Here is a 13,078-nt window from a genome sequence, read left to right on the forward strand (position 1 = left end):
CAAGCCTGTGTCACGTAGAGCCAATTTCTGATTTAATTTCTGTAATGTTAAAAAACATTAATAACCAACACTCCTGGAAACATAAACAATGTTATTTAAAAAACAAATAATAATATAAATCTGACTTTTTAAAATGTGGTATTATTTAAAAATGTTCACAACTTATTCCTCTGTTCACATATGTGGACATCAATTTTTAGGATAACCGTTTGGTCTAAAATAAAAGCAACCCTTTTTTTTTTTTTTTTTTTTTTTTGCATGTTTCTTGCTAATTACAGATCAATAAATGGAATAAAAAATTCACACAGCAGTCACACTCAAGTCTCAGGAGGTTAAATTAATATATAAGGTTAAGGACAGTTTTATTTATACAAAGATAATACATTTAAATTACCGGTATGTCACTACTTACATTCCTGTCATTGCAAACTGTTTTTCGGGCTATTTAGGTGGCTTCAAATTCTTTTATGTGAACCCAACCATTTATTTCCGTCTGGAATCGCAACATTACAAACTTTGATTTGTTGCAAAAAACTATTTATCAATAAATCTATTCATTTAAAGGTGGGTTTTAGGTATAGAAACTTAATGTTTTACATTTTATTGTAAAGTAATTCAATAACAGTTCTCATTTTGTTTTGGAAGTGTAGCCTATGCAATTTACACAAAATAAGAATTGTAATGTAAATTCTATTAATAGAAAGTAATCACCATTAAAATATTAAGGGAATTAATTAATCAACCATTTATTTATTTTTTTTTAATCATGCCAAAGGTCTTTCATGAAGTTGTGTCAAAAATTGCAGAACAAGAACAGCAAAAAAAAAAAACACATACAACAATTATAAAAAAAACAACAAAAAAAACAACAATTATAAAAAAAAAAAAAAAAAAAACACGTACAACAATTATAAAAAAAAAACAAAAAAAAAAACACATACAGCAATTAAAAAAACAAAAAAAACACATACAAAAATTATAAAAAACAACAACAAAAAAAAACACATACAACAATTATAAAAAACAAAAAAACACATACAACAATTATAAAAAAACACAAAAAAACATACAACAATTATAAAAAACAACAAAAAAAACACATACAACAATTATAAAAAAACAACAAAAAAAACACATACAACAATTATAAAAAAAACAACAAAAAAAAAAAACAACAATTATAAAAAAAAAAAAAACACGTAATATTATAAAAAAACACATACAGCAATTAAAAAAAAAAAAAAACACATACAAAAATTATAAAAAAACAACAACAAAAAAAAACACATACAACAATTATAAAAAACTAAAAAAACACATACAACAATTATAAAAAAAACACACAAAAAAACATACAACAATTATAAAAAAACAACAAAAAAAAACACATACAACAATTATAAAAAAAAAAATAAAATACACATACAACAATTATAAAAAAAACAAAAACAAAAAAACATACAACAATTATAAAAAAAACACATACAACAATTATAAAAAAAAAAACAAAAAAAAACATACAACAATTATAAAAAACAACAACAAAAAAAACACATACAACAATTATAAAAAAAACAACAAAAAAAAACACATACAACAATTATAAAAAAAACAAAAATTAAAAAACATACAACAATTATAAAAAAAACACATACAACAATTATAAAAAAACCCCAAAAAAACACATACAACAATTATAAAAAAAAACAAAAAAAAAAACACATACAACAATTATAAAAAAACAAACAAAAAAAAACACATACAACAATTATAAAAAAACAAACAAAAAAAAACACATACAACAATTATAAAAAAACAAACAAAAAAAAACCACATACAACAATTATAAAAAAACAAACAAAAAAAAACACATACAACAATTATAAAAAAAAACAAACAAAAAAAACACATACAACAATTATAAAAAAACAAAACAAAAAAAACACATACAACAATTATTAAAAAAAAACAACAAAAAAAACACATACAACAATTATTAAAAAAAAACAATTAAAAAACCACAACAATTATAAAAAAAAACAACAAAAAAAACACATACAACAATTATAAAAAAAACAACAAAAAAACCACATACAACAATTATAAAAAAAAACAACAAAAAAACACATACAACAATTATAAAAAAAACAACAAAAAAAAACACATACAACAATTATAAAAAAAACCAATAAAAAAAAACACAACAATTATAAAAAAAACCAACAAAAAAAACACATACAACAATTATAAAAAAAACAACAAAAAAAACACATACAACAATTATAAAAAAAATAAATAAAAAAAACCACATACAACAATTATAAAAAAATAAATAAATAACACATGCATCAATTGTAAAAAAATAAAATAAAAAAAGCCAGAGGGAAAAAAAAATAAAAAAAAATCTATATAAGGTTAAACAATGAAAGCATTTTTTTACTTTTCAATGATTTTTTGTTTTTTATGCCCATCAAAGACATAATATAGAAGTTACAGTCAACCAGAAAAAGTGACATTAGCGGATTCTTACCCAAAAATTTGCATTTGTGTATAAAAAATTTACCAAGTATAGGCGGATCTTTTGTGACGTCATTGTTTATGTTTGTCGCGTTGCATCATGGGAATCGTGTGGCAGGAAACACCGCTAGATACCTGTAATTTGATTGTTTTGCACGTTTGGAGGAAGATTTAGAGAAGAGGATGGTTCACTCTTGCTGTGTGGTCAATTGTACGGCTCGTTGGGGGCCTGATAAAAAGTTTTTCCGAATTCCCTCCGAAAAGGATCGCGAAAAACGAAAGAAATGGTCGTGTGCAATTACATTCTGTAGCTGTGCTTTGATACCTGCAAGCCTCACTAGTACATGCAGCATTTGTAAGTCCTATCCTGACAGCTGCTTCTACTTTAAACATTAAAGCTGCTACATGACTGCATGTTTCTCCAAGACTGGATTTGAAAGAAGGAGAAATGTGTAAGCTGTGATATACAATTTTTCACCATAGTACAGACGCCATTGAAAGTCTCACACTGAACACAATTGAATTGGTACAACAGTCACTACATTTTCAATAAATAAATAAGAACACTGATCAATGAAGACTTACCCGGCTTTGCAGTCGCAGTGAGCAGTGATTATTTCGCCGTTCTCTTTGGCGATCACCCACGGAGATGCGAATCACGCTGTGACTCTGCTTGGCCAGATCTAACCTCTGCTTTTAGCACGATCACTGCTTTCTGTTTGGCAGAAAAGATCGGCCCAACTTTTCGAGAAACAAAATAATCATAGGCCTCCAGACTTTTGAAAGCCTTTAATCTTTCATGAGTTAAGGGTCCAGGGTTTTCTATTAAATAAGAATAAATGTCTCCCCAGCAGATTGGTGGCCAAGACACGGGCGAAGTCGGACTAACGCTTTTTGTCATCCCAGATCTCATATGGGCTTTGAATAACTTCGATTTTGTCACCAATACAAATTTTGAGCTTCTCTCCAAACCTCCTCCGGTCTTCAGATGTTAAAGTGCTTATATATTGTGGATTTCGCCCGCTAACTCTCTTGAAAGTGCTCGTCGCGTCTTTACAGCCCGCCATACCGTTTGTTTTTTTGCCACACAACCACTCGCGCATGCGTACAAAGATGTCAACAAAGATCCTCCTATAGTAAAGAGATTAACAATGTACTGGATACATGAATTTGCATTGTTACAAAGAAAAATTATATTATAAGTGTTTAAACATATTTTGACATTTGTTTTTTCTCAGAGATAGGTACATAGCTCGTTCCAGAAGGATTTAACACAAAGACATTCGATAAAAAGATGAACAATCGTCTCTTCTAGGTAGGGATGCACCGAAATGAAAATTCTGGGCCAAAACCGAAACCGAAAATCCAGGATGCACTTGGCCGAAAACCGAAACCGAAATGTTTACCTATTTAAAAAAAAAATTAAAAAAATTAAAAAATGTGTGTATAATTTTGTTAATTTTATACTTTTTCATTAATTACATGAATTTAATGAATCTGAAAAAACTACAAACCAATAAAATAAATCACACTTTTATTGAAAGTAACACACCAAAATTGGACAAAAAATATATTAAAACTATATTAAATATTATTCTTCATTCAGTTCTGTAAAAATCTAATTTTACAGATTTTATTAACAATTACCAAATAATGTAAAGTTTTAGAAAACTATTATATGCAAAACAACAGTCAAGTAATGAACTTAGCTAGCATCTTTGAAAAAGTTTAAATGCAACAGTAATTTTAATTAAAATAAAAGGCAGAACACAGAACGGCAGAGGGCCTCTATTCCACTGATCTATATATAACTATAATATATAATTATATATATATATAGATCAGTGCTCTGTTCTGTTTATGTAAACGGATGTACACTTTAAGTGAAAATTATTGTGCAAAACAACAGTGCAAAACAGCAGTAATTGAACTAAATCCAACCTCAACTGTAAACGACAGATGTATCCTCGAGAGAAGAACAAGTGTAATGTAATTGCTATACACATCAAATTGGACCGCTTTCTATTTAAGTACAAGTGACAGGTTTCTCTTCAAGAACAAAAGTTGCTAAACTTTCTGACAGTCTCTCCTGTAAGAAAGCTCATCAAGAACATGAGATGCTGCACTGAACAGGCTCTCACTCTCTGTGCTGGTGCTTGGGCAGATAAATACATGCGTGCAATCCGCGCAAGCAAAGGAAAGCGGTCTTTGTTTATGCGACCGTAGTCAAGGGGATTGTCGCTTCTGGCAACGGGTAGTTCAGCTAGATACGTCTCAAGTTGTGTTGTAGCTGCGCTAGTTGTGGCACTGCTGTGGATCGGGGCGCATTCCTGTAGAATCTCTTGCTGTACTCTGTGTGTATATATATATATATATATCTTGAAAGTTCTGCTGAACAAACACTGCAGTGCAGAGAACACTCGGCCGAAAACCGAAAGTGCCATTTTCGGCAGCCGAAATTTCAGTGCATCCCTTCTTCTAGGTCACAGAAATTGCATTTCTTCTCAATATTTTGAAAATACTTATGGAGTCCGCTATTACAAGGGTAGCATATACACTCACCTAAAGGATTATTAGGAACACCTGTTCAATTTCTCATTAATGCAATTATCTAATCAACCAATCACATGGCAGTTGCTTCAATGCATTTAGGGGTGTGGTCCTGGTCAAGACAATCTCCTGAACTCCAAACTGAATGTCAGAATGGGAAAGAAAGGTGATTTAAGCAATTTTGAGCATGGCATGGTTGTTGGTGCCAGACGGGCCGGTCTGAGTATTTCACAATCTGCTCAGTTACTGGGATTTTCACGCACAACCATTTCTAGGGTTTACAAAGAATGGTGTGAAAAGGGAAAAACATCCAGTATGCGGCAGTCCTGTGGGCTGAAAATGCCTTGTTGATGCTAGAGGTCAGAGGAGAATGGGCCAACTGATTCAAGCTGATAGAAGAGCAACTTTGCCTGAAATAACCACTCGTTACAACCGAGGTATGCAGCAAAGCATTTGTGAAGCCACAACACACACAACCTTGAGGCGGATGGGCTACAACAGCAGAAGACCCCACCGGGTACCACTCATCTCCACTACAAATAGGAAAAAGAGGCTACAATTTGCAAGAGCTCACCAAAATTGGACAGTTGAAGACTGGAAAAATGTTGCCTGGTCTGATGAGTCTCGATTTCTGTTGAGACATTCAGATGGTAGAGTCAGAATTTGGCGTAAACAGAATGAGAACATGGATCCATCATGCCTTGTTACCACTGTGCAGGCTGGTGGTGGTGGTGTAATGGTGTGGGGGATGTTTTCTTGGCACACTTTAGGATCCTTAGTGCCAATTGGGCATCGTTTAAATGCCACGGCCTACCTGAGCATTGTTTCTGACCATGTCCATCCCTTTATGGCCACCATGTACCCATCCTCTGATGGCGACTTCCAGCAGGATAATGCACCATGTCACAAAGCTCGAATCATTTCAAATTGGTTTCTTGAACATGACAATGAGTTCACTGTACTAAAATGGCCCCCACAGTCACCAGATCTCAACCCAATAGAGCATCTTTGGGATGTGGTGGAATGGGAGCTTCGTGCCCTGGATGTGCATCCCACAAATCTCCATCAACTGCAAGATGCTATCCTATCAATATGGGCCAACATTTCTAAAGAATGCTTTCAGCACCTTGTTGAATCAATGCCATGTAGAATTAAGGCAGTTCTGAAGGTGAAAGGGGGTCAAACACAGTATTAGTATGGTGTTCATAATAATCCTTTAGGTGAGTGTATGTCATATTTTAATATTTAAAGAGACCATACCAAATTCCAATTAACACTGTATAGCATCATCCATGGAAAGGAAGATGCTGGAATAGATTTTCTGCTGATATGATTGCGAACAAAGTGGTTATTGAATTTGATATCAGTAAAAAGAATTCCTTCAATTGAAATAGAAGTGTTATTCAGAGAAATAGGATTTGTTTCGCTCTCCTTTCAGAATCATTTTTATACCACTAGGAATAGCGTTGACTACAATAAAATTTTTGTTAGTTTTTACCAATGGTGGAATAGTCAAAAATATTTTTCACGGAAGTCAACAGCATATCACAGATGCGGTCTTTAAAATTCCTGGTTGTGTTAAACTTGGAACATTTCTGTAATGTTTAAAGGTTTTCACTTAGGTTTTATTTTCATTGTTTTCCCTCAGAGTTGGTGCCCTCAGTTTGGCTCAGGCCTTGTTGAAGTGCTCTATTCCTAAGAGTGTTCACGGCAGAGACATCACCAGTGGAGTTCTGATGGAGACGGGCGGAGAGCCGCCCACGCTGAGAGACTCCATCATCAACTGGCTGCTCATGAACCAACAGAGTGAAGATACAGAGGAGAACTGCAAACCTCACCTCATTATCATTAGGTACAACATCTTTATATCACACCTGCCTGAACCCGCATCACTCTGGACAAGGGCTGAGTGATATGGCTACAAAAATGATTTTTTAGCATAGTGACGATATTCAATATACAGGTGAAACTCAAAAATTAGAATATCGTGCAAAAGTTCATTATTTTCAGTAATTCAACTTAAAAGGTGAAACTAATATATTATACAAGCAAAGTAAGATATTTCAAGCCTTTATTTGATATAATTTTGATGATTATGGCTTACAGCTTATGAAAACCCCAAATTCAGAATCTCAGAAAATTAGAATATTGTGAAAAGGTTCAGTATTGTAGGCTCAAAGTGTCACACTCTAATCAGCTAAACACCTGCAAAGGGTTCCTGAGCCTTTAAATGGTCTCTCAGTCTGGTTCAGTTGAATTCACAATCATGGGGAAGACTGCTGACCTGACAGTTGTGCAGAAAACCATCATTGACACCCTCCACAAGGAGGGAAAGCCTCAAAAGGTAATTGCAAAAGAAGTTGGATGTTCTCAAAGTGCTGTATCAAAGCACATTAATAGAAAGTTAAGTGGAAGGGAAAAGTGTGGAAGAAAAAGGTGCACAAGCAGCAGGGATGACCGTAGCCTGGAGAGGATTGTCAGGAAAAGGCCATTCAAATGTGTGGGGGAGCTTCACAAGGAGTGGACTGAGGCTGGAGTTACTGCATCAAGAGCCACCACACACAGACGGGTCCTGGATATGGGCTTCAAATGTCAAATGTCAAACGTCTTACCTGGGCTAAAGAAAAAAAGAACTGGTCTGTTGCTCAGTGGTCCAAAATCCTCTTTTCTGATGAGAGCAAATTTTGCATCTCATTTGGAAACCAAGGTCCCAGAGTCTGGAGGAAGAATGGAGAGGCACACAATACAAGATGCTTGAAGTCCAGTGTGAAGTTTCCACAGTCTGTGTTGGTTTGGGGAGCCATGTCATCGGCTGGTGTTGGTCCACTGTGCTTTATTAAGTCCAGAGTCAACACAGCCGTCTACCGGGACATTTTAGAGCACTTCATGCTTCCTTCAGCAGACAAGCTTTATGGAGATGCTGACTTCATTTTCCAGCAGGACTTGGCACCTGCCCACACTGCCAAAAGTACCAAAACCTGGTTCAATGACCATGGTATTACTGTGCTTGATTGGCCAGCAAACTCGCCTGACCTGAACCCCATAGAGAATCTATGGGGCATTGCCAAGAGAAAGATGAGAGACATGAGACCAAACAATGCAGAAGAGCTGAAGGCCGCTATTGAAGCATCTTAGTCTTCCATAACACCTCAGCAGTGCCACAGGCTGATAGCATCCATGCCACGCCGCATTGAGGCAGTAATTAATGCAAAAGGGTCCCAAACCAAGTACTGAGTACATGTGCATGATTATACTTTTCAGAGGGCCGACATTTCTGTACCGTAATTTCCGGACTATAAGTCGCAACTTTTTTCCCACGCTTTGAACCTCGCGGCTTATACAATGAAGCGGCTGGCTGCTGCACGGGAGCTTGGTCTTAATGAGTCGATGATAAGACGTTGGAAACAGCAGCGTGATGCAAAAAGACAACTAAATCTGAGGCTATTCAACTCCGACACCGAAGGAGATGACTTCAGTGGTTTCATGTGCACAAGAGGAGGAAGATAGTGACCAATGACTTTCTTGGTAGGCTACTATTTACTGCAAATATTTTATTACAAGCCGTGTGTGGCAGCGGGGGCGTGGTCAAGCGCCCGTCCGGGAGAGAAAAGCTGTAAGGGCACTTACACCTGCGCTAAATTATGTCTAACACCGGTGTCTAATTTCAAGTGCCCTGCTTCACGTGTCCTTCTTGGGAAAACTGTCACACGGGCACCAGTGTGACAGTTTTCAGCAGGGCACTTGGTGTTCCAGGTAAGGCTTTTAATGGCCACAGCAATGTTTACAATCAATTTTATAAAGTTTCTCAATTCTTCTATGCGCCAACACTAGACTGACGTGTGTCACTCTCTCAGCTCTGTGGCTGCTGCCTTTTTATGCCGCTCTCCCCATGCTTACTGAAATTAGACACCGGTGTTAAACATAATTTAGCTCAGGTGTAAGCACCCTTACCACTTTTCTCTCCCGGACGGGCGCTTGACCACGCCCCCGCTGCCACACCGTGTTTCGTTAAAGCCTGAGTAAAGTTAACTTGTTTCAATGTACCGGTAGGCACCTGCGGCTTATTTATGTTCAAAATAATATTTGATTTAAAAATCAGTGGGTGCGGCTTATATTCAGGTACGCTCAATAGTCCGGAAATTACGGTATTTAAAATCCTTTTTGTTTTATTGATTTCATGTAATATTCTAATTTTCTGAGATTCTGAATTTGGGGTTTTCATAAGCTGTAAGCCATAATCATCAAAATTATATCAAATAAAGGCTTGAAATATCTTACTTTGCTTGTAATGAGTCTATATAATATATTAGTTTCACCTTTTATGTTGAATTACTGAAATTAATGAACTTTTGCACGATATTCTAATTTTTCGAGTTTCACCTGTATATCTCGCTAGGATGTATTTGATCTAAAAAAATATATTTTTCTTTTTAAAATCAGATTAACCATCATTTTATACAAACAATAGAGTAGATTCAATATTTTAAAAGCATTGAATAAAAATTTAATTTAAAAATAATAATGGGATGTTTGTTGGAGAATGAGATTTTCTTTTTCATGATATTTACTTTTATATTTACATTTATATTCCATATTCAATGCTACATATTAGTGTAACAAAAATCATTATTTTTCTTCATATATTTTTTACAAAAAAAAAGTTTTGTGAATGAACAGTGTGTGCAAGAACTAACTCAGGAATATCGCATAATAATAAATTACAAGTTTATTATTATAATATAATACTGAATTATCATTGTTATTTTAAGGATTAGATTTGTTTTAAATACACAATATTTCTGTAAAATATTTAGTAATATATATCTGTCCTATTTACTTCACCTTCACCTGGAGCTTTTATTTTGACACTGAAGTGCAGTGTGTAGTTTACAATGTTCAGCATCTGGTGAAAGCACCTTTTCTGTTATACTGTGCCACGTTTGGAGATGTGTATAATCATTTCTAGTGGTTACTAATGTTTGGAGTTGCACAAATGCTTGAACCAGCAATTACTTTTCTTTCACAATGCACGTGTACGTGTACAGCTCTGAAAGCGCTAATAGCACGAGCCCGTGAGCCCTGCGCGTGCACATAATCGAGCATTACCTGATTATTATTATTAAGCATACTGTTATGAAGGGTGTGGAAGCAGGACAAGACGGACAAGTGGTGCGGATCCAAATGCGGTTTTATTGGGATTAACACATAAGAAATAAAAGGTAAACACAAATGAAAGTCCACGATGGGAAAACAGGAAACTAAAACACAACGAAACAGATTTAACACAGTGAAACAAAACTAAGAACTCTGGTAAGGAACACAGACCAGGCTTGACAACATTCAAGAAACGAACAACGATTGACAGAGACTAAACAAAGAACCAGGGTTTAAATACACAGACAAAGTGGAGACTGAACGAGACACAGGTGAAAACAATGATGAGTGCAGGCAGTGAGGGAGGCCGAGAATTGTGGGAAATGTAGTTTTAGACAAGGACAGTGAAACATGGGGCGGACAACAAGGAAAACGTGACATGGAGCGTGAACGGTGATGGGTGAAATGGAAAACACGGAGCAGACAAGGAAACATGACATGAACGTGAATAGTGAGACACAGAACACAGGGTAGACAACAGAGGAACGTGACACATACAGAGATCATATTTATCTACAGTATCTTTAAGTGCTGCCTTTTTCAGTTTAATAATCACATTTCACTGTTATTTTGCATAATTGTGCAGGCCTGAAGGATTGTGAGATTAGTCGACTGATGTGCTCTTTATGATACTTAATGGCCAAATGACAGTTGCACTTTATTTTACTTTACGTGTACTTTCAGTATACTTTACAGTGTACTTACCCAAGAACATACTGAGTATTATTAGGTAACCTTATGTATTTAATATGGGTTAAGGTTGGGGATAGGTTTAGTTAGTACCTATTATTTACTGTTGTTGTTGTTGTTGTAATTAAATAGTACTTCAATTTATAACAGTACTGTAAAATAAAGTGCTTCCAAAATCACATTAAAATCATTGAGATATTCACAATTCTGCTTAAATTTACATTGTCAGTAAAATCATATCGTGACTATATCGGGAATATCGGATATACCTCTGTACCCTGAATTACAGTTTTTATGTATAGTATTGTGGTGAATTTTGTAATTTTTTTAAATTAAAAAATACTTTTTCGTATTACAGTTTAATATGCACAATCAACTATAAGTCAGCCATTAGTAAATAGACTTCCTGAAAAGTGTAAACACTGTGGAACAATGGAAGATGGTGTTTGGAAAAGGTGGTAGGAGTGTTTGGAAAACCTGTTTCGAGCAGTAATCTTGTGCACTTCCATTTGGTGCCACTAGGGGTGCAGATATTACACACTACACTATTAAAGGAAGGTTTGGGGTTCAATACAAGTCAAGCTCAATTAACAGCATTTGTGGAATTGTTTCATTTACCATAAAAATCATTTTGACTATCTTGTTTATATATATATATATATATAAGCAAAAATCGCAGTTACAGTAAGTCACTTGCAATGAAAGTGAATGGTACCTATCCAGAAACTCTAAAATACACATTGTTTCAACAGTAATGGACAGTTTAAAACAGTATTAAAATCATGTTAACATGTATAATTTGTAAGTCTTGTAGCTGTTAAAAGTTTGTATTTTAGCATTTATGGACAGGCACCATTCACTTTCATTATAAGTGCCTTAATATAACTTCGATTTTTGCTTCTTCTTTTTTGTTTTAAATAAACAAGCGCTGAGTCAAAATAATGTTTTTGTGGTAATAAACATTATGCTAAAAATGCTGTTGATTGAGCTTAATTTGTATTGAACAGAGATACAGTATGTGAGCCTTATAAACAATTTATTGATCTTTGTAGGGATTTTCCACTGAACGTCATCCCCAGAATTCTTGTGTCTTTAACGCTGAAAGACAGCAGAACAGGAGTGATGTTTCTAATGGGCAGCCTGCAGCCAGAGAGGTGAGTGTGACACAGAGACCAGCAGTCACAAATATCGGCTTTATTCAGTATGACACACATATAGTATGCAGTATGTGGACTGGAGTCAGTATGCAGTATATTAGTATCGCTTTCTGAACATAGCCAGTGTCCTTTATCATACAGGTGAAACTCGAAAAATTTGAATATCGTGCAAAAGTTCATTAATTTCAGTAATTCAACTTAAAAGGTGAAACTAATATATTATATAGACTCATTACATGCAAAGTAAGATATTTCAAGCCTTTATTTGATATAATTTTGATGATTATGGCTTACAGCTTATGAAAACCCCAAATTCAGAATCTCAGAAAATTAGAATATTGTGAAAAGGTTCAGTATTGTAGGCTCAAAGTGTCACACTCTAATCAGCTAAACACCTGCAAAGGGTTCCTGAGCCTTTAAATGGTCTCTCAGTCTGGTTCAGTTGAATTCACAATCATGGGGAAGACTGCTGACCTAACAGTTGTGCAGAAAACCATCATTGACACCCTCCACAAGGAGGGAAAGCCTCAAAAGGTAATTGCAAAAGAAGTTGGATGTTCTCAAAGTGCTGAATCAAAGCACATTAATATAAAGTTAAGTGGAAGGGAAACGTGTGGAAGAAAAAGTTGCACAAGCAGCAGGGATGACCGTAGCCTGGAGAGGATTGTCAGGAAAAGGCCATTCAAATGTGTGGGGGAGCTTCACAAGGAGTGGACTGAGGCTGGAGTTACTGCATCAAGAGCCACCACACACAGACGGGTCCTGGACATGGGCTTCAAATGTCAAACGTCTTACCTGGGCTAAAGAAAAAAAGAACTGGTCTGTTGCTCAGTGGTCCAAAGTCCTCTTTTCTGATGAGAGCAAATTTTGCATCTCATTTGGAAACCAAGGTCCCAGAGTCTGGAGTAAGAATGGAGAGGCACACAATCCAAGATGCTTGAAGTCCAGTGTGAAGTTTCCACAGTCTGTGTTGGTTTGGGGAGCCATTAAGTCCAGAGTCAACGCAGCCG

The 13,078-nt window shown here is 35.3% G+C and overlaps 1 protein-coding gene across 1 annotated transcript in view; it reads left to right on the plus strand.

Annotated features, from left to right (window-relative positions):
* atm (ATM serine/threonine kinase) overlaps positions 1 to 13,078 on the plus strand; it is a 117,069-nt gene that overhangs the window by 15,367 nt on the left and 88,624 nt on the right. The window contains exons 11-12 of the mRNA XM_052110090.1: positions 6,716 to 6,919; positions 11,964 to 12,065. Coding sequence (XP_051966050.1) covers positions 6,716 to 6,919; positions 11,964 to 12,065 — 306 coding nt within the window. The remainder of the gene's footprint in view (positions 1 to 6,715; positions 6,920 to 11,963; positions 12,066 to 13,078) is intronic.

Source organism: Xyrauchen texanus, chromosome 38, assembly GCF_025860055.1.
Source record: "Xyrauchen texanus isolate HMW12.3.18 chromosome 38, RBS_HiC_50CHRs, whole genome shotgun sequence".
Taxonomy (NCBI): Eukaryota; Metazoa; Chordata; class Actinopteri; order Cypriniformes; family Catostomidae; genus Xyrauchen; species Xyrauchen texanus.